At 50.2% G+C, this 21,127-nt stretch overlaps 1 protein-coding gene across 10 annotated transcripts in view; it reads right to left on the reverse strand.

Moving 5' to 3' along the window:
• Tns1 (tensin 1) overlaps positions 1-21,127 on the reverse strand; it is a 213,655-nt gene that overhangs the window by 140,310 nt on the left and 52,218 nt on the right. For 8 of the 10 annotated variants that reach the window (XM_029474293.1, XM_029474288.1, XM_029474282.1 and 5 more), the window contains exon 3: positions 17,518-17,555. In XM_029474293.1, coding sequence (XP_029330153.1) covers positions 17,518-17,555 — 38 coding nt within the window. Of the gene's footprint in view, positions 1-17,517; positions 17,556-17,721; positions 17,746-18,861; positions 18,885-21,127 lie in introns of those variants that run through there. The other 2 variants (XM_029474317.1, XM_029474312.1) reach the window with 2 other exon arrangements.

Here is a 21,127-nt window from a genome sequence, read left to right on the forward strand (position 1 = left end):
CAATCACCCCTCCTGGTAACAGAGTTAGTGGATCTAGAGATTTCTCAGATAAGGACAGCAGGGCAGAGAAGGATGCCAGCTTCATCAACATTACCCAGGATCCTGGGGGTGGGATGAGGACCTGAACACACTCATGTCCTATGTTTCCCAAAACAAAACCATTCTGGCTAGCGGTACTAAGAAGATGTGTCCTGGGCAAGGAAAGGAAAGGATGGAAGCAGGCTGCCGGTCCCCTGGAGGGTGACTTTCCCGGCTCTGGGGACGGCCCACTGGGGGAAAGGAGGACTAGAGTGTCTCCCTGGCATGAGAGCAACAACCAGGCTGGGAGAGCAGAGGCAGGGCTGGCAGTGAACCTGCAGGGGAGCAGGGCAATCATGGAAACACAGCTCAGAGGTGGGCTTTTCACTCCATCCCCCCCTTAGCCAGTCCCATACTCTGCACAGCAGCTGGCTGTGCTTCTCAGAGCTGACTGACCCATGGCCAGCCCCTCCACCACTGCCCACTGGCCATGCTCTGAGCAATCCAACATCCTTACATGGACATCTCGAGGACTGATGCTCACTGGATGAGCATCCAAAGCAGCAGGAACTTCCCCCTCCCTGCAGACTCTCCCCAAGGTGCTGTTCTACCCCCACTCCTACTCCTCAAGGCAAGCACAACCAAGGCCAGACATAGACTCCTGATTTCACCATTTGAGAGTCTGCAGGGAGGAAGGCTGGGAGGACAGCTGGAATTAGGGACCTGTAGAAGAAAGCGATCACACCTCATCAATTGATTGGTAAGTAGTTAAAGGTGATAACACAGGTTAGCCTCGCAGCCGACCTAGGCTCCAGAAAGCATCCTTTCCAAGTCCTTCTGCCTGACCCAGAGCAACGGAGAGAGACAAGACGCTTTTAAGATAATCAGTGAAAATTGAACACAGACCCGGTAGAAGCTGATCTCAAGAAAGTATTATTAACGATGTTAACTGGGCTAATAGTATTACCACAATGTTAAAATAAAAGGTCCTTATCTGTTAACAACACACACAGAAGTATTAAAGATGATATCATGTCTGGGGCTTGCTTTAAAAACACACTCCAGCCAAAAGTAAACAAATAAATGCAGGGAAGAGAGGGTTGGGGAAGAGAAGAAATAAAAACATCACAAAACCAATGGTTGCTGAGCAGAGAGACCAGGGGTCGTTGTAAGTCTTGCTCCGTGTGTATATGGTTTAAATCCCCCACTTTAAAAGGGGGGGGGGAAATTGGAGGCTGGGGTGCATATTAGTTGGAAGAGTGCGTACCTAGCATACATGAACCTCTGGGTTCAATCCCCAACCCTGGATAAACTGGCCATGATCCCAGCACCCTGGAAGTGGAGGCAGGAAGACCAAGGATGCAAAGTACTTGAGATCCTGTTTCAAAAACAACAACAACAATAACAAAAAAATGTCTATCTATCTATCTATCTATCTATCTATCTATCTATCTATCTATCTATCTCTATCTCTATCTCTCTCTCTCACACACACACATATGTAATTGTTGAACAAGTTTATGAATCCTATCCCTCAGAATAAATGAAAATTAAAAAGCCTTTTACACACACAGCACTGATACCAGTGTGCAACAGCCAAGTTCTGTGGGGAAAGAGATATGCGTGGCTATAGTTGGGACACCCACAAACTCTCTTGAGATCCCCATGTGGGACATCTATACACAAACAAACCACCTCTACCTAAGCCCTCACCTGCACCCTGAACATGCAAGCATATGGCTTCCCCAGGGCCATGAGCCACATAAAGGAGACCAGAGGGTGGGCAGCCACAAGGAAAATGAGGAGTCAACTAGAATCCCCACTGCCATTTCTCCAGAGCAGCTCTGCCCCAACTCTCCATCTCCAGTCCCCAAACCTCTCTGGAAGAAAGATGCCATTGTAACCATTTCACAGAGGGGAAGGTTTAGTGGAGGGAAGTGCTGGGGCCTAGGCAGCAAAGCTAGAATTTGAACTTGTCTCTCCAATGTCTAAGGAATCTTTCAGACAAGCCAGAGATTAGTGTAGCAAGAGTCAGACACCCAGAGTGGGACTGGAGCAAGGATGGCTTCAGAAAGATGACAGACAGGAAGTGACCTGTGGGAGGCAGACAAGGAAGAGAAAGAAAGAAGGACTGGGCCATACAGGCTGGGGGAGTCTAGAAAGCTACCACTCACATGGGGAAAGTTAGCAGAAAGGGGAAGATCAGAAAGAGAACTGCAAGTTAGGAAGAAAATTTGTGCTTAGAGACAGAAATAGGCACCAACTCAGTGTGAGAACTGGTTCCCGGATGCTCCCAGAAGTGCTAGGTATGGGCTGGTGAGATGGCTCAGTGGGTAAGAGCACCCGACTGCTCTTCCGAAGGTCCAGAGTTCAAATCCCAGCAACCACATGGTGGCTCACAACCATCCGTAACGAGATCTAGTGCCCTCTTCTGGAGTGTCTGAAGACAGCTACAGTGTACTTACATATAATAAATAAATAAAAAAAAAAAAAAAAAAAAAAAAAAAAAAGAAGTGCTAGGTATTAGTCAGATGTGCCCAGTTAGCATGCAGGAGAACCTGGTGTCCTGCATCTAATGGGGAAGTGTTGATAAAGGGTGTTTTCTCTTGCACTCAAAGGCACCAGACACATCACAGAAAAAAGCCTCCTGACACGCGCCTAGGCTCCAGCTGGGGTGGGACCACAAGGATGCCCCATGGCTCTCAGCCCTAACAGAGCTCACCCAACTCTCCTGACATCCAAGGCCCAAGGGACACCAGGCTAAGAGAGTCTGGCTCCCATCTTAGCATCTTCTCTCAGGTCTGTGGGTCCTGGGTGTAGGTTGACCCAGACTGAAGTCAAGCTGAGGCATGTGGCATGAGCATCGCCGAGGTCCTGTCACCACCCACTTCTTAGCTGTGGTACTGGACAGGCAGCTGTACTTCTCAGACCCTCAGAGACCCTTCCTCCTCACTGGATCTTTCCCGTTCACGCTAAAACTGGAATAGTATTTTTAAAAAAATAGCAACTTTTCTCATGGGAGTATTTCGAGAATTTCTTGACAGGATCTATAGAAAGTGGTTAATGTGAAACTTGGTGCCTGGTTGCTTAATAAATAATAAGTATATCTATTATTACTACGATTAGTTTTCAGATCTGGGCCCTTCAGCACTCAGGCCTCTGCAAAGACTGGCTGAGTGGACCCAGAAAGGTAGGCAGCAGCCTCAGACAGGACCAAGGAGGCAGTTAGATGCTCTGAGGGTGGAGGGCTGCCCTGGCCTCCTCAGCTCCAGGAATGTGAGGCGGCTGGTGGAGGGGTGGGGGGGACATGCCTGGACGCTGAGGTCAGGCAGTGTGTGTTTTTATCGTCATCCTCACATGTGAGCTAGAGAGGAGGGGGGAGGGGGACAAGAGAAGCAGCCGCAGGGAGCACTGTGCATTACCACTCTGTCTAGCCCCCATCCAGCCCTGCACCCTACATTGAGGTCCGAGGGCCCCACCAGACCTCTTCAGCCTCCCTGTTTGGGAGGTTGCAGCTTACACACACACACACACACACACACACACACACACACACACCATTCACCAGGCTCTTCACAGCAGCCCAGTTCAACAGGCAAGATTTCCCTTGTCCCTGCTTAACAGATAAGAAAACAAGAAGCTGGTACAGTTGAGCCTGCAGCCCAGAGATGCTCACAGACCGGACTCCCACCTCCCAGTCACCAGCCCTGAGTCTGGGCTCACAGAAGAACATAGGAGTGGAAATAACAGATGCCTGCTCTTGTGGGCAGAGCAGGCCTCCCATGCTGTTCTACCCAAGGTCAACTGCAGCCAGCAAGGACTCCAGGGTTCTCCATTCAGCCTGTCACTGCCCCTAAGTCACACTTATCACCAGTGCAGAGTGGCCTAACTCTTCCTCAGTCTCCACTCCCAACACTCTGGAGATCTCATTGGAGAGGACCGAGCAGTACCTCCTGTGCCTTGGGGTCCCCTCAGCCTCCTCCCATAGAAAGGTCTGCCTCAGAGCTAAGACAACTCCCTCTTATCCTCTTAGAGTGCCATCCGTGAAGAGTAAAAGAACGACCAGGTTACTCTTGGTGATAAAAATCACCGGGTGACTCCTCTGTGTGACCATTTCTGATGTCTATCCCTCTCCTATACCTCTAACCACTCAGAGCCTCAGTCTCCTCTTACATGAAAGACCACTGGCCCACAGTAAGGTGGCAAGATGCTGTTACTATTTGATCTGTAATGTCCCCACAAGCTCGTGTTTTGGCGCTTGTTCTCAGCTTGTGAGGTTGTTGGGGTGGGGGTGGGGATTCTCATGCTGGTGAGGCAGGGTGGGAGAGTGGATCACTAGGAGTGTGGCTTTTAAAGCTAAACCCCTGGTTTCTGCCTTGCTCTCCGCTTCTTTGCCTACTATAATGTGAATAGCTTCTGCCGCACAACACTACTGGCAGAAACTAATTTGTTCCAACTAATGTGTTACACCTTCCCAGCCATAATGTATTGAAACCCTCTAAAACCATGAGCCAAAATGGAATGTTCTTGCTTTGTGTTATTTCACTCAGGTGCTGTGACCCCAGCAACATGAAAGTAACCAATACAGAAATCAAAGTCCTATGGGAGGGGTAATTAGCTATATTTAAATTTCTCCCCTTACATAGCACAGCGTCTCTTTCTCCCAAGTTCCCATGGTACCATTCTAGCCTTTGAGAAAATCAGGCCCTGAAGAACTGCAGGGAGCTCTGGCCAGTCAGAAGGGCAGCTGGCTCTCCCACTAGTTCACATCCCAGAAGGTCCCTCTGGTCCTCTAGGTCACATCCACCATCACCTCAGCGTCTTCCTCGAGTTACACATACATATCCACACATTCACCTGCCACATGACCACAATTCCTGCCGGGGATCCGTGGTAAACCACCTTGGTCTCTCTGCTTGGTCTCTCTGGTCCCAAGTTGATCAGACCAGAAAGAGGAACTGACAGACTACTTCAGCCCTCATGGGAAAGAAGGGCAGTAGAGCTGTGTCCCCAGAAAGAACAACAGTTATTCCAACTTGGGGTTGTCCCTTCCCAAAGCTGGAAGCAGCTGAAAATCTACCCTGTGACACTGTCACTCCCTTCAAACATGGCCATGAAAATCCCGCTGACTCCACACATGCCAATAATCAGCAGGATTTCTCACATTCTAGGGATGAAAGGAAGGACTGGCTATGCCCAGATCCCATCTAGAAGCCTAGGTACACTAGACCTGAATTCCTTATTTCTTTCCCAATTTGGCCCTGTACCCTGATCCCTTCCACTCTTGGTGACACAAAACAGCTCAGTTTCCTTAGAGCAAGGTGAGTATGTACAATGGTGAGTTCTACACCACCGTGGCAGGCTGTACCCAGGGAGTGAATCAAACACAATCTGGGCAGTACTGTGATGCACGTTAGAGATATGAATGGAACCTACAGCCAGATACCTCGCAAGATGCAAAAGATGCGTGTGTCTTTGCAATCTCGTGGCTGGCCCTCCTCTAGTCTGTTGAAGGATTCACGAGCAAACACTAAGATGTTCTGGGAATAAAAGGCTCTGCCTCCTGAACAGAGCGCAGCAGCCCTGTCTGAGTTGGCAGCCCATTGGCTGGCCTCACATGCCCCGTGCTTGCCAGCCTGCAGTCCTGGGAAGTCTGTACCTCATAATAAGCTCCTCAACAGACAGGGGACATTTGGCTTTCTTGGGTTTTCTGACTCCATAAACAGGCAAGCACTGAGGATCACACCCGCTTAGCAAGGCTCCCATACCACAGGGAAAGCATGCAACCCCAGATTACAGCCCACAGGGTGAAGGCCTTATGGTCAAATAAGATGACCATGTTGAGAAACAGCCAGGGAATAAGCGGCAGCTCTGTACAAGTAACAGGCATGGAATTCACAATCGAGCCATACCGAGGCGCATCTTCTGAGTAACTGGCCAGCCCTCCTCTGAACAGCTGAAGCCATGAACAACAATACAGATGGAAGAGCTTTGCCAGGCTAGGGGATCGAGGAGACATGAAGCCTGTTGCATTGTGGAGTCTCTGTCTGGATTCCAGGGCAGCCATGGGAACACTCAGGTCTGTCTGGTAGCATCTAGTAGTATCTAGTATTCTCTGATAGTTCAGATCAGTGCAGCCTCTGTTTTGACATCCGTGGTCCAGTTGGTTACGACTTTAACATGGCATAGTAAAAGTCATAGGGAAATTCTGAAACCCTTTCACATTTTTTTTTGTAAATCTGAAATCCCCTGAAAAATTAAAGTTAAAAAAAAAGTAGGTAGGGAGTGGGGCCTAGAAATATGGCTCAGTCAGCAAACACAAGGGCCTCATTTCAATCTCCAAAGCCCACATAAAAGTGTCCAGGTGAGGTCCAGGCCAGTGAGTTATCCTGTCTGAAGGATAGTGTTCCTGAGGGTGACATCTGAGGTTGTCCTGTGGTCACTACATACGCATGCACACACACAGGGACACGTGTGGGCACGCGCGCGCACACACACACACAGAGTTTTCTAAAAACATGGACCCAGACTAGGGTTACAATAACCAGAGGACAAGAAAGAATCAAGTCTGTAGAGGGAAAGAACTCCATCTAAGAAGCACCCTCACAAAGCCCTAAGGCACCTCAAAGGAGAGGTCAGACATATATGCTGCCCAGGGAGGATAGCAAGCACAGCTGGTCTGAGGATTAAGTAACACAGGTATTTCTGAGCTGAGATCCTCAGACAGGCCAAATCAGCATCCCGTGAATAGCCACCATAGTTACACATCACTGGCTACAGCACACCACGCATTGCAGAACACACTCTGCACCTCGCTGACTTCATCCACACCAAGATCCTTGCCAGCAGACAGGTTCATCACTGAGAACCAAATGACTGCAGAAATGGCCCAAGGCCACTCCTTTGTCAATGGAGGCAGGAAATAAAACCAGCATTGACTCTAACCCCCCAGATCGGCAAACAAGAGACCAACTGCGGTCAATCCAGCCTTCCTCTTAAAGACACAGCTGCTAAGAGCTCACCACCTCATAAGATCCAGTGCCATCATTCCTGGGAAGACAAGGAGCCTTAGGCAGAAAATGAGGACAGTCTGCAGCCTCTGCCTCAGACTCCGCTTTCAGCAAAGTGATGTCAAGAAGCACCCGCATTTGCCTAGTCTTCTAAGCATCTCTATATGTATCAATTCATTTGAGTCTCACCGTAGCACATGAGGGAAGACAGATTGAGAATTCAAACCACAAACAGGCCCCAAATCCCAGCTAGTAAAGCCAAGACTTGAGGTCAGATCAGAGTCTACAAAGGCCCCCTCAATCCTAAATTCAAATCTGGGGACCTCATGCTAATCTCACTGGCCATGAGAGCACAGTTAACTTCCCTGCCCACTTCCCCGGCCTCCCCAGTGGGCACATCCACGTCCATTACCCAGAAGTCCTGAGGATTGGGTTCCGTGGATCCCATGGGCTCAAGGACACAGGATCTCTGTAACTGTGCCTGGTGGCGGAACCCAATCCGTGTGAGTTTTCATGGACAGGAAGAGGCTTTTGGCTGCCCCTCCCATCATTCATGACCCAGGAGTGACCTGCCCTCTGCTGTGCTCCACAGAACCTGGCTAGAACCCAACCACCTCTGGGCACCCTCGCTTGGGTGCTCGGGCCAGGGCCAGTGGGGACAGGCCAGGGTGTTAATCTGTGACTACACAGGGTGTGTATGCTCTGTGCCCAAGGCATACACACCCCTCTCCTCCTAATGGCCCCCCACGGACATCCACCCACCTGCTCACTGCTGGGGACAGCTAGCCAAGTCATACATCAGCCAGACATCAGCACCCCCTGAGAGTTCTCAGCAGGGTGGAACAAAAAGGAAGACCAACCAGGAAGGAAGGCTGGCCGGTCAGCAGGTGGCTGCAGCAGGTAGGTAGGGTGTCATTCTGTAGAGCTACCCTCAATTGACACTGTGGATCTCCTGGGGCTTTGAACCCTGATGTTATTATTGAGACACTTTGTACCTCATACTCCTAGGATGTCAGAATATTAGAAAAAGAGTCATTGAATGAGCAAGGGCCTATATCATATACCAGGACTGTGCCTGCAAGGTGCCTAATCCTTACACCAGCCTAGCACGGTCAGCATGGCAGCAAGATCAACGTCACCACGTTCCACGTGTCTGCCGATAAGGACTGAAGCTGGAGCCTTGCAGTCCTAAGTAAGCACCCACGTTCACACTAAGGTACACCCCACCTCTTCTCGTTCCTTTTTCTTTATAAGTCTAATAAGGTGATCTTGAACTCATCCTGTAGCCAAGGCTGGCTTGAACTCTCAGTATCCTGCCTTAGCTTCCTGACTAGCTGTGGTTATGTGATCACAGGCCTGAACTACCAGGCCTGGCTCTGTGCATGCATGCGTGTGCTCATGTAAATGAAAGAGTTCGGACCCATCAGTGTCTAAAGCCAGGAGCCCCAACCTCACCTACCACCTCTCTTGCTATTGTGTTTGGGGATGGGGGGAATAGGTCAGTGTTTTAACACCAAACCTTGGCCTCTAGGCAAAGCCTGCATAGAGCCCCCTGGGTCTCAGGGCACAGAGCACCAACTGCTTCTCTCAGCTCCAGTGGTGCCCCAGCAGGCAGGGCACTATGAGTGCCAGCTGCCTACTTACCATGCCCAGGGAATGGAGGTCCACCAAAAACCTCCGGAGACTGGTGTGGAGTGGGCCCTAAGTATGCTTCTGCCCTCTACCTCCCGCTACACACCTCAACCTTCCCTACACCCCACTGTGGGGCTGTGCTGACCTGTGCTCCCCCAGAAAATTTCCTGTGGCTTGTGCCTCCCACGATTCTCCTCCTCCCTCTTCTTGCCTCCAGTCCTCCATCTCCCATCTCCCTCTGCTCTGTGTTCTTCCCCCCCCCCACCCTCTCTGACTTTTGAACTACCATGTGATGTTTACACAGTCCAGAGTCAGAAATGCCTCCCCGCACTGAAAGAAATTAGTGCTTTGGGAATCACAATTAAGAAAAGTGAGAAGTCAGTTGGGGCTCAGTATAACTTTCTCCCCTAACCTTGCCCTTGTGGATGGGGAGGGTATGTTACATGTAATACACTCCAAGCCTATGTTACCTCGACACACACACACACACACACACACACACACATCTCTGTTACCTCAGAAAGAACCTGAGAAAGCGGGCAGCAGTATAGGAAAGAGAAAACAGAAACAACCTCTTACAATTCTTTCAGATAACAGAGAGTCAGTCGAGGGCCTCTCAAGACCCCACCTCACCCTGGACCCCTCCCGCAGGCAAAGCAGGTACCCAGTCACTGCGGGCAGTAAACAGTACTTATGGCCCCTCTCCCAGACAAAGTGGTATGCTAAACAAGGTGGGAGGAGACTAGCCAGGGGCTGCTGAGGCTTACAGGAGGGGGGCGCTGGACCATGACTCTTCCCTTAGTCGTGGAGTCTAGCCACCGGTGGTACAGACTGCACACGCAACAGAGAGGTCCCCTGTACAGTGAGAGCCAACACTAGGACCTGCACTGCATGCATCTTCCCTTCCTTTCAGCTGTGTGACTGCTGCAGGGATTCCTCCTCAACGCCCCCTCTGAGAGCCTGGCCACACACCTGCTTTATCTGTGCTGGTGCTTCCAGAACGGTAAGTCACTGTGCAAGGACACTCGATAAATGGCATCACAATGGAAAATCCTGTACAGGTGAGGCAGGGAGGGGAAGTGGGTTCTTTTAAATGATGAAGGAAACTGATAAATCTGTAGCCAGTGTGACCAGAGATTGGGGGAGGGGGAGGAAGAAGAAGGAGGGGAAGGGAAAGAAGGAAGGAAGGAAGGAAGGAAGGAAGGAAGGAAGGAAGGAAGGAAGGAAGGAGAGAAAGAGAGAGGGGGAAGGAAGGAAAAGAAAAGAAAGAAAAGGTGAAAATGGCCAGAATCAGAAATGGAAAAAAAAATGACATTGTAAGTGACCCCACAAAAAAATAAAAGATAAATAAATAAATAAATAAATAAAGGAACACTACAATGGAATAGATACATTTCTTAGAAACACACAAACTACCAAATCTGACCCAAAAAGAAATAGAAAGGCTGAATAGTCCCTTCAACATATCGATTGAATGAGCAATAAAAACTTTAGGTACAAAGAAAAATCCAGACCCAAATGGCATAATACATGAATTCTACCAAACATCTAAAGAATAATCAATATCAATGGTCCGCAAACACTTCCAAAAAGATAAGAAAAGCCAGGTACAGTGGCACACATCTGTAATCCCAGTTACTTGGAAGGCTGAGATGGTAGATAGCAGATGGGTGGGTGGGTGGGTGGGTAGGTGAAGTTCTCTTGAAGTCTGGGATAGCCTGGGCAACAGAACATTATAAAATCAAAACTATAAAAAGCAGCTACAGAATGCAGAGAAAATGTCTCACTCCATTCTGAGGCCAGTTTCACCTTGTTACTCAAACTAGACAACGATACTGTAAGAAAATTGAACAAGAGCCCAATCTCTCATAAATATATATGCAAAATCCCCATCCAAACACTGACAGATCTCATCCAATGACATATAAGAAAGAGTTATGTACCACTGCCAAATGAGATTCGTCTCAGGGAGACGAGGCTGTTTCAGTATTTGAAAATCAGTACTTGAGATACTTATCAATAGGCTTTCAGAAGCGGAAGTTGTCCTCTTTGGTCACTTCTTCAGCTTACTTTCTTGAGACAAGTCTCTTACTGAACCTAGCACTTGTTCAGTTGCCCATTGACGAGACTGGCTGGCCCAGGAGCTGTGCAGATCCATCGGCCTCTATCTCCCAGCGTTGGGGTTAGAAACACACACTATCCTGTCTAGCTTTAACTTGAACAATGGCAGTCTGAACTCAGGGCCCCATGTTTGTGTATCAAGCACATTGCTGGCTGAGTTATGCCCCCTGCCTCCTGGTTTGGTTTTCTGAGAACTTATAATCCTCCTGACTCCACCTCCTGGGTTCAATATATTTGACAGGTATCTGTGTGACTTAATAGCTAAAGAGTTCTGCTTGCCCACACACTCTCCATGCTATCAGCTGGCCTCTTCTCTAACCTCCCGCTCCCAGTATCAACTGGGATAGTCCTTATCATTGGAATCCTACCCATCTATAGAAAACAAATCATCCAATTGGTGTGCACACTTTCTGGGTTTGGTTTCTCTCAGTCAGCACCAAGTCTCTGGGTCTCCTCTATGCCCCTGTGTGGAAGACTCATCCATGCCTTCCTTTGTTTGTTTTGAAATAGGGCAGCATGGGCTGGAGAGATGGCTCAGTGGTTAAGAGCACTGGCTGCTCTTCCAGAGGTCCTGAGTTCAATTCCCAGCAACCACATGGTGGCTCAAAGCCATTTGTAATGGGATCTTATGCCCCCTTCTGGTGTGTCTGAAAACAGCAACAGTGTACTCTTAGACATAAAATAATAAGAACTCAGAAATCCGCCTGCCTCTGCCTCCCAAGTGCTGGGATTAAAGGTGTGTGCCACCACTACCCAGCTAAATGAAGCTTTTTTAAAAAGAGAGAGAAAAGAAAAGAAAGAGGGCATCATGTAGCCTAAACTGGCCCCAAACTCGCTATGTAAATAAAGATATGCTGAATGCCTGACCCTTCTGCCTCCACCCCCACAGTGCTGAGATCACAAGTATGCACCACTATATCTGGCTTATGAGGCACAGGGGCTAGAATCCAGGGCTTCCTGCGTTAGGCAAGCATTCGCCCAACCTAAGTCCATGACTTCTTAAGACCCAGGAATTTGACTCTGCAGACTGTATCACCATTTCTTCGCCCATTGTTCACTGCTGCAAAATAGGAGTTTTCCCAGTTTGGGTCTCTCATGGCTTTAATATCTGTATACTCCTCACCATGCAGAAATGTTTTTATTTCTCTCTGGCAAACACCTCAGAGCGAAACTGCTAAAAAGCCATGCCAAGCTTGACTAGAACCAGCCCTGCCATTGTTGGCCCCCCTTTTTAAGAACCCACGCACACCATGCAAAGCACAGTGTGTTAAAGTGGCCAGGTGATTCCAACATCCATACACGATCTCAAGCCATGACTGCTATGTTCATTAGGTGTCACCTGTAGGCAAACAGTCAAAGCCACACTACAGTGGTGCATGCAATGACCTTGCTCTTCCCTGATGACAGAGAGAGACAAGAGGAGATAGCATAGCACGTGTGCAAATGTCTAGTCTTGACATCATCGTCTCAGCCAGCTGTGCTATCATATCCCCTCCCCCTTACATGAGGTAAGAGACGATAGGAAGAATTAACTAAAGTGAATCAGGATTCATAACTTCTTGAGCTCTATATTTTGAGCTTGGCACTCTAGTTGGGTTATCACTCTCAGTATTCGTAAGACCCCCCCCAAGATATAGGTACCATAATAACTGGCATGTTACAGATGAGGAAATGGGTTGAGAGACGTTCAGAGACTTGTCAAAGGTCCCACCGTGAGTATTACTGATACAGTCTGGATTGAAACACAGCAGTCTCCAAGGCCGAAGAATTTATACACTCCACCAGGCTCAGAGCCACTGACTGATCCTGCGGCAACAAGCCCCTGCCTCCTGATAGGCTATTCTTGGTTGCTGGGGAATTGGTTTCTCCAACCCTACAGGGAAGGCTGTGAGTATGTTAATGAGGGCCCTAGCATCAAAAGTGTGGCTGCAGTGAAAGTAGGTTTCTTATGGGATTATGTTTTCCTTTGGAGCTTAAACATGAAACTGGAGCCCTCTGCATACTGCATACCGGTGTCTTATAGAGTTTTACTGCTGTGAACAGACATCATGACCAAGGCAACTCTTAAAAAGACCATTAAATTAGGGCTGGCTTACAGGTTCAGTCAATTATCAAGGCAGGAACATGGCAGCATCCAGGCAGGCATGGTACAGGAGGAGCTGAGAGCTCTACATCTTCATCTGAAGGTTACTAGCAGAATACTGACTTCCAGGCAGCTAGAAGGAGGGTCTTAAAGCTCACACCCACAGTGACACACCTACTCCAACAGAGCCACACCTTCTAATAGTGCCACTCCCTGGGCTAAGTATATACAAACCATCACAACTGGGAAGGAGACCAAGTCACTGGTGTGGTCTTTTCCCCTCCTGAGCCTGACCCAAACACAGGAAAAAAACTTGAGGGAAGCAAGCAGGTGAGAAATGTCAGCCATCCAGCACTGGTGCACCCAAGCCCTTCTCCTTTCATAAAACCCCATCTGACCTATAGGGGACCAAGAGTGTTCTTCGAGAAGAAGCCATGAGCTGATCTGGAGCCACAGGACAGCAAGGTTCTGCTTACAATTCCATCAGGGGATCAGGGAACCTGGGTTCAATATTCTGTAACTCCCTGCAATACCTCTGCAACTCTGTAACTCTAAAACCATAGTTACAATAGCAACACACGAATACAAGAAAGGTTGTAACATGAGAAAGTGGGGAGCAAAGAGAACGACAGAGAGGAAATCTACCATAGAGGAGATGCAGGGCTGGAGGGACAGCTCAGTGGTTAAGAACATTGGCTGAGTTTCTACAGGACCTGCGTTCAAGCCCGAAGGTGGCTCAAAACCAGCTTTGACTCCAGTTCCAGGGGCTCCAACTCCCTCTTCCAGCCTCCAGACAGCAGGCAGGCAAGTAATGCCCAGACATATGGGCAGGCAAAACACCATACATATAAAAATAAAATTTTTAAAGAGTGGGAAGGCAATGTTGGTTGTTTATTTAAAATCCTCAACCGCAGAGGAAAAAAGGGGTGCAGGTAATAACCCCAAGAGGCACAAGGGTGAGGGGCTGTGGGAGAACTGGCATCTACAGGAACTGGAAAGGGAGTTGGCAGGAACCATACTGAGATTCCAGTCCCTTCTCTCCCAAATCCTTGTTTCTCTTGCTTGCCATCATTCTTTGGTCTCCTCTCACCTGGTCAACCCTGGTACAAGCCCACTGTAGAGAAATACCAGAGCCCCACTGGACACCCTTGCTAGATTTCAATGGTGGATATGTAAAATAGGGTTACTGTGGGCCTCACCCACCACCCAGGCTGTGAAAATGAATGGGGGTACCTTGCATGTTGGGGAATTCTATGCAGCAGCTGGTGAGGGAACATGATAATGTACTCTGCCCCTCAGGCAGCCTCCCGGAACCCCTTAGCCTGACCCTTTTCTCTGGGCAGCTGAGGCCAGCATCTGATATAGTTTGAATCTCAGTATCCCTCATGGGCCTCTGTTCCCAGGTACACGCCTGCCATCTTAGCTACTGTATAAGCTAAGACAGGGGGATGGTAAGTTTAAAGCCACCCTGGGCTATAACAGAGTTCCAGGTGTGCCTTAACAGCCAGCCCTATCTCAAAGAAAAGTAGCGAGAAACTAGGGATGTAGCTTAATAGTTGTGTGCTTGCTTGGCATGTTTGAGGCCCTGAGTTCAATCTCTGATATGGATAGTAGTGGTGGAGACAATGTTGTGGTGGAGACAATGTTGTGGTGGAGACAATGTTGGGTGGAGACAATGTTGTGGTGGAGACAATGTTGGGTGGAGACAATGTTGTGGTGGTGACAATGTTGTAGTGGAGACAATGTTGTGGTGGAGACAATGTTGTGGTGGAGACAATGTTGTGGACGCAATGTTGGCCTTCAGCTTCTATGGCTACAGCTGGCCAGCAAGCCTTTCTCCAGCTCCAGACCCTCTGAAACAGGGTGAAACACAAATGGGGTTTTTTTTTCCTGCTTTGATCTTCTAAATTTAGGGAGATATTCGCTACATTATATTACTATATGTCCATGTTCCAGCCTCATCCAAGCATGGGTTCATACTATAGGAACATTCTCGGAGGCACGAATTAAGAACCAGCAAGAAAACTCCCCAATGAAGAGAAGGGAGAAAAATGGAAAAAGACACAAAACAAAGGAAAATCCCCACAGTGCTTTCAAGGAACCTTCTCCCACACTTCCTTTACTCAGTAAATGAAGCCACATGTCCCCAGTCACTCTGGCCAAGGACCTATGAGTCAGCCATTCCCTCTCACACCCAGGATCCCACCCACTAGCAAGGCTCTGGACTTTGAAAGGCACCCCAGTCGGCCCCTTGCTCGCCACCCCTGCATGCTTCTGAATGTCATACCAGCAGCCAGAACACCGGATAGCCTTGGGTGATTGCCACTAGCAGCTTCTGAGCCTGCCCTTGACCCTGCGCAACACAGCCTCTCACAGTGGTAACCCAGTCCAGTTTCTAGTGTTCTAAGCTCTCCAGCCTGAGCTTGGCCTTTCTGCAAGCTCACCTCACCCCAGGGCCTTTGCATTTGCTCTTCTTTCTCTTCCTTCAGTACCAGGGACATCTTCTGGATCCCATGTGACATAACTCCTCTAAGATCTCATGCTGGGCTAATCCTGCCTGATTCTCTTCTCTGCTGCCTCAGAGAAGTGTCCTGTACATGGAGAGGGCTGGCCAGTTGCTTGGTGAATCCTCTAGAAGCAGGGGATGGAGGAGATGTTCATCAAGCTGATCTAGCTACAAACCCACAGTACAGAACTCAGCTTCCCAACCAGAGGAAGAGGCAGGGCTGCAGCAAGAGCTGTGGTTTGGGGAGACTCTTGCCAGCTGGGTGGAGTACACACCACCAGGAGGTTCCACTTCCTATAGAGGAAAATCCTATGAAAAGCTCCATCTGTATGGAGGCGCCCTGCCCAGCCCCTCCCTTTTCTAGTTGGTCTCCTTGGCTGGGCAATGCGAGATCAATACAGCCTGGGGTACCTGCACCCCCAGCACAGGTGAGAATCTTCAGGCAGGAGGCCACTCCTAAAAGTCAGCTTTGATATCTGTCTGAAACAAGGGACCTCTGTCCATCACATCTTTCTGAGCCACCAAACCCCCCAAGGAAATTTTCACTGATAGTAAATCTACCACCCAAGACTCTTCATGTGTCTCCTTCGTGGGTACTAAAGAGATGGGTACTAACAGAGAAATGCAGATCAGGAGGGAGACACTTCCCAGTGGCCAGGGAAGGACAACCGACGGGGCACAAAGGGCTATGACAGAGGAACTATACCCACACTTTTTGGTGACTCAGTTTCTCCAACTGTAAAGCAGCACCATCTTCTGGCCCATAGGATTACAAGATTAAAATAAGATAGTGCGCATACCGGGCGCACTTTCTGAAGCTTAGGCCTACTGCAGAGCATTCAGTTCTGCTGAGAAACACCAATACAGGAAGGTGCAGGGAGGAGAAGAGAAGATTTGGAAGGTTCTGGGGTTAAAGACTGAGAACTCTATCCCAGATGAACTGAACAAAGAGGAAAATGGGGGAAAGGGCAACACATACTACCCCAAAGATAAAGCCAACCCAGACGGATAGCCTGTATCCCTATTGCAAGACACGGGGTCTTTGCAACCAGGAGTTTACAGTCAGGGAGGCCTCACAGCATATTCAGGATCTCACAGGAGGGGCAGACCCCTCCCAGACCTGACATTCCATCAAAGGCTCCTTCCCCTCCCAACCAGGCCCCGATTGCTCCTTGGTACCAGGTTTTTGTTTGGTTTGGTTTGGTTGTTTGTTTGAGCACTTCTGGTGCTCCTAGCTGAGCACTTAGAGTCTTTAATTCACCTAACACTCACAATGCTTTGGAGTTCTTATTCCCCATATCCTTGGGATGAAGGGGCTTCATTCAGCTAAAGCCTTAGCATGCATAGCATCACTCAACTAACAAAAAAATAAAGCCCAGGGAGGAGGGGGGGGGGTACGGGAGGGGGAAGTTAGGCACGACCGACCGCTGTGCCTAACCTCCCTGCTGAAGGCTCCGTGGCCCTCTCACCTGGGCTCCTGCCAGAGGTCAAGTTTATAAAGCAAGGGCCAGCGAAAGGCAAGGAGGGGGGCGGGGCGGCCTCGACCGTGAGCAGACGCTGGGGAAGAGCAGGGAGAGTTCTATCTAGTAGGTCTCTATTTACTAGCTCTATCTAGTAGGTCTCTATTTACTAGCTCTATCTAGTAGGTCTAACCGCCCGCGACGGAACTGAGCCACCTGCCAGCAGTTTCCTTCCAGACTCATGACACCCCCACCCCCCACCTCCCTACACCCCGTTACTCCACAAAGTGGACCCACCACCCTCTGCCCAGGCTGAAAAGACGTTTGAACAATCAGGGCCCAGCAATCGCTCCCGTCTTTTTGCCTCAGTTTCCCTCTCCTGCACGACCCGCCAGGAAGCACTGGAGAAACTAAGCACCCAAAAGGAGAGCTGGCCCATGAAGAACGGATATCACCGTGTCAGACGACTCCACGGCCCCGCCCCCACTCTCTGTCAAGCAACGGACCAGGCTACCCCAGGCTGGCCGAGTGGGGCCATGCAGGCAGTGCATGACGACCCCAGGACCCCCAGCGCCTCCGCGGCCTTGGCCTTCACCTTGACACTCGCTCCGCGCTTTGCATAAACAAAGAGCAGTTATTCCGCCCGCCCTAGCCCGCCCCTACCCCAGCCGGCCGGCTGCCCCTTACCTTGGCCTGGCATTTCCGATGACAGGAGAAGCTGCAGACTGTGGGAGCGAGACAGAAAGAAAGTTTTTAGCCGCGAGGTATGAAATGGAAACTCAGGCGCAATCTCCTCCCACCCCGGCTCTCCACGCCCGCCAGGGGGAGGGGGGAACAAGAAGGAGGGAGGGGGGACTGTGGGGAGAAAGGACGGGGAGCCCGGGTGCGTACCCCGAGGGCGTCCGCTGGAGCCCCGCCAGGCTGAGGTGGCGGGGACCCAGGCCTAGTGCCAGCGGCACAGAGGAGCGAGGGGCCTCTCCGCTCACACCCGACAGCAGGCGGGCCTGTCACACGTGCACACCCCTAGGCCAGAGGCCCGGGCACACCCGCAGGCACACACAGAATTTGGGACCTCCCTCCTCCCTCCCCTACACACACACACACACACCATGCTGGGAGCGTCACACACACCCATGCTGCAGAGACCCTGGGATCTGTGTCATAGGACACATGTGCACACACACACACAGTTCCTTCCTGCATGTTAGTACACACACACACACACACACACTCGGAGAACTTGCTCTCCCTCCCACCACAGAAGCTGGAATCAAATTTCCTATCAGGTTCCAGAAGCCAGGAATGTCCCCTGTTCGGCTGCCCCACCCCCGGGGCACTTGGCACTTGTAGGAGGTTCCAGGAGCCCTTCCCAGGGGTGGCTGAGGGCCTCTGACCTGGGCTCTGGGTTGATTTGGGTCTCCTGGTCTTTAGGTTGACTGGGACAGGAGGGCCCGGTCAGTGGTTACAGAAACAGGGCAGCAGGCAAGAGAACACCCTAAATCAAGTCTCAGCTGCTCCTATTCTGTCTGTCCTCCCTCACCCCTTCCAGCTTCAGCCACCAGCTTTTAGCAGTTGGGCCCAGCTGTAGAGGGTCAGAGGCCCCCTCCACAGTCATAGAGGCTCTGGAGTGCCCCACATCCAGCCAGGCCAGCAAGGTAGAGCCTGGATGTCACCTTGATCACTGGCACCCTGTCCTGGCCCAGCTCAGGTTGTGTGACTCAACACGGGCTGAACAAGGCTGTCTGTGCCAACCCTGGCAGCCCACAGAGCAGCTCAGGGCCATCACCTGTAGGCACATATGCCTTACCATGCGGTCCACACCCCACTCACCTTTGCCTTTTCCAGAGTCCCTGAGCTTGGCTCCCCAACCTAAGTGACAGCTCCCTCCCATCCAGAAGGTATTCCACCCTCCTGCCTTCCTTGGGACAGAGATCTTAGGACTGAGAAAACCTCAGTTCAGTTGGTTTGAGCCCGGAACACCCTCCACCCCACCCCCACTGCTGGCCATAGACTACAGATAGACACACTCACCACCACTGGTCCCGGACACCCCACTGTTCCTGTACCTGGTACTCAGTAAGAGTTTAATAGGTATCCAATGACCCGTGCTCCAACTAGGCAACACAGCAGAGCTGGCTCTGGGTGTGGGTAAGCTGGCCAAGGACAGCAGGAGAGCTGACCCTGCCTCCTGCCATTGGCAGCATTGAGTGGGCTAGGCTGAGCAGTACGGGGAAAGCTTGCCCTAGTGGTGCAGATAAGGGAGAGCCAGCAGGGTGACCAGCTCAGCTACCACCCGGGGCCCAGATGCAGGGCTTTGAGTTGACCCACCCCAAAATCTACATCAATCATGAACTGTTGGATCAGGTGAGCAAGCTGTCCCAAAACAGCAGAATCTCCATGACACAGGGCAGCCACAGGACAACCAGGAGGAGTCCTGATTAGGATCCAGTATTGATGGTGTCACAGAAGCCAGAATCTTGAATCAGACCAGTGACTCATCGCAATGAACATTTGCAAGTGAAGATGGGTGGACAGAGGGGTAGACTGTGGGACATGCTGTGACAAACTACAGCATCTGGGATGAGATGTTCTATGCTTTGTTTTGTTTGCTTTTTATTTTCTTTTGAGGGAGAGTTTACAGGGGTGGAGGGCGGACATGAGGGGATGGAGAATTAAGCGGGACTGCCGTGCATGGTGTGAAGCTCACAAAGAATCAACAGAAAGTTTAAAGAATAAATGTCTACTGAATTAGACCTACTGAAAATCTCCCCATGGCTCTGTGCCCATCCCCATCATTTAATCCTCTCCCACACTCAGTCTTTCCCTGAACTGTGAACCCCCTCCTTTGCCTCATATTCAACCAACAGCATCTTGAGTCCTCTGAGCCTCTCAACCCCCAATCTGGGCACTAGGGACATGTCGGGGGACTAGGACTCTGTCTTCTTCCAGTATCCACATTTCTGACATTCTCAGGATGCAACAAGTTCTCTCCTCCCTCGGGGCCTTTGTACATGCTGTTCTGACAGTCTGGAACTCAATCCCTCATCCCCAGTCCTTAGTGAGTCCAATCCCTCTTAGCTGGTGGAATCCACTCAAGACTGTCTCTTCATAAAGGGCATTCCAGTCTGCACACGTTACCGTGAGCTTCCTTCAGTCTTTCTGGTACCCCCGCCATCTCCTTGTCTGACCAGTCCACAATCTGGTCACTCTAGTAGTTCCCAGCTGAGCTATCTGCCTGCACCAGGAGCTTGAGTTCATAAGTCATTCAAGGCCCAGGCAGACAGACCCTCCTGTGATCCAGAACCAGGCACGTATGTGATGGAAGAATTCCCTTTGTCCAGGCAGTTCTCCGAGTGGTGACTTGATGATCACAGTCTGGGATGTTTCCAGCATTCATGTGGTAGGCACCCTTAGCAGTATCTTGTTGTAGGACCATAGGAGTCTCTCAATGGACAGACACTCAGCAAGTGTCCTCAAGTGGAGATGTGCAGTCCACTGACTGCAAGACAACAGCCCAGAGCTCTCTGCACTATATGTGGTATGCTCCCCACATGTGACTGTCCTTACCCCACCTCAGAGGCAGAAGCTCAGTACACAGGGCCAGGTCCCCAGGCATGGTACTCCACCTCAGAACACCCGTCCCCAGTTCCACTGAGTTCTGTGTCCTCCACAGGAGCCTCCTTCACAGTCTTGGCTACCTGTCTTTGGTCTTCTCCGGGGACTGCAGTGGTCCTGCAGTCTACATTCACTCTCTCTCTCTCTCCTGATGTTATTCAAGGTTTAGCCAGACCTTGCTGCTGGCCTCTCCAAGACCAATGAAATGTTCAGGATGATGCAGAAAGGAAGTGTGACGCCAACTCCGAGGGGGATTCACACCCTCTGCTAACCCCCACCCCCACCACACTACACACACACACACACACACACACACTATACTGATAGGGCTGGTTTGTATAATCTTTTTTATTATTAATTATTTATTTTATGTGTATTGATATTTTTCCAAATGTATTTCTGTGCATCAAGTGTATCCCTGGTTGCTTTTCCAGGCAAGAAGGAGTGGGATCCCTTAGAACTGGAGTTGGGAGCTCCTATGTGGGTGCTGGGAATTGAACTTAGGACCTCTGGAAAAGCAACCAGGAGGGCTCTTAACTGCTGAGCCATTTCTCCAGCCTTGGTTTGAGTAATCTTGACTATTCACACAACCACCACCACCACCACCACCACCTCCACCTCCCCGCCATCACCACCACCACCATCACCACCACCACCATCACCACCACCACCACCACCACCA

Source organism: Mus caroli, chromosome 1, assembly GCF_900094665.2.
Source record: "Mus caroli chromosome 1, CAROLI_EIJ_v1.1, whole genome shotgun sequence".
In the NCBI taxonomy this organism is placed as follows: Eukaryota; Metazoa; Chordata; class Mammalia; order Rodentia; family Muridae; genus Mus; species Mus caroli.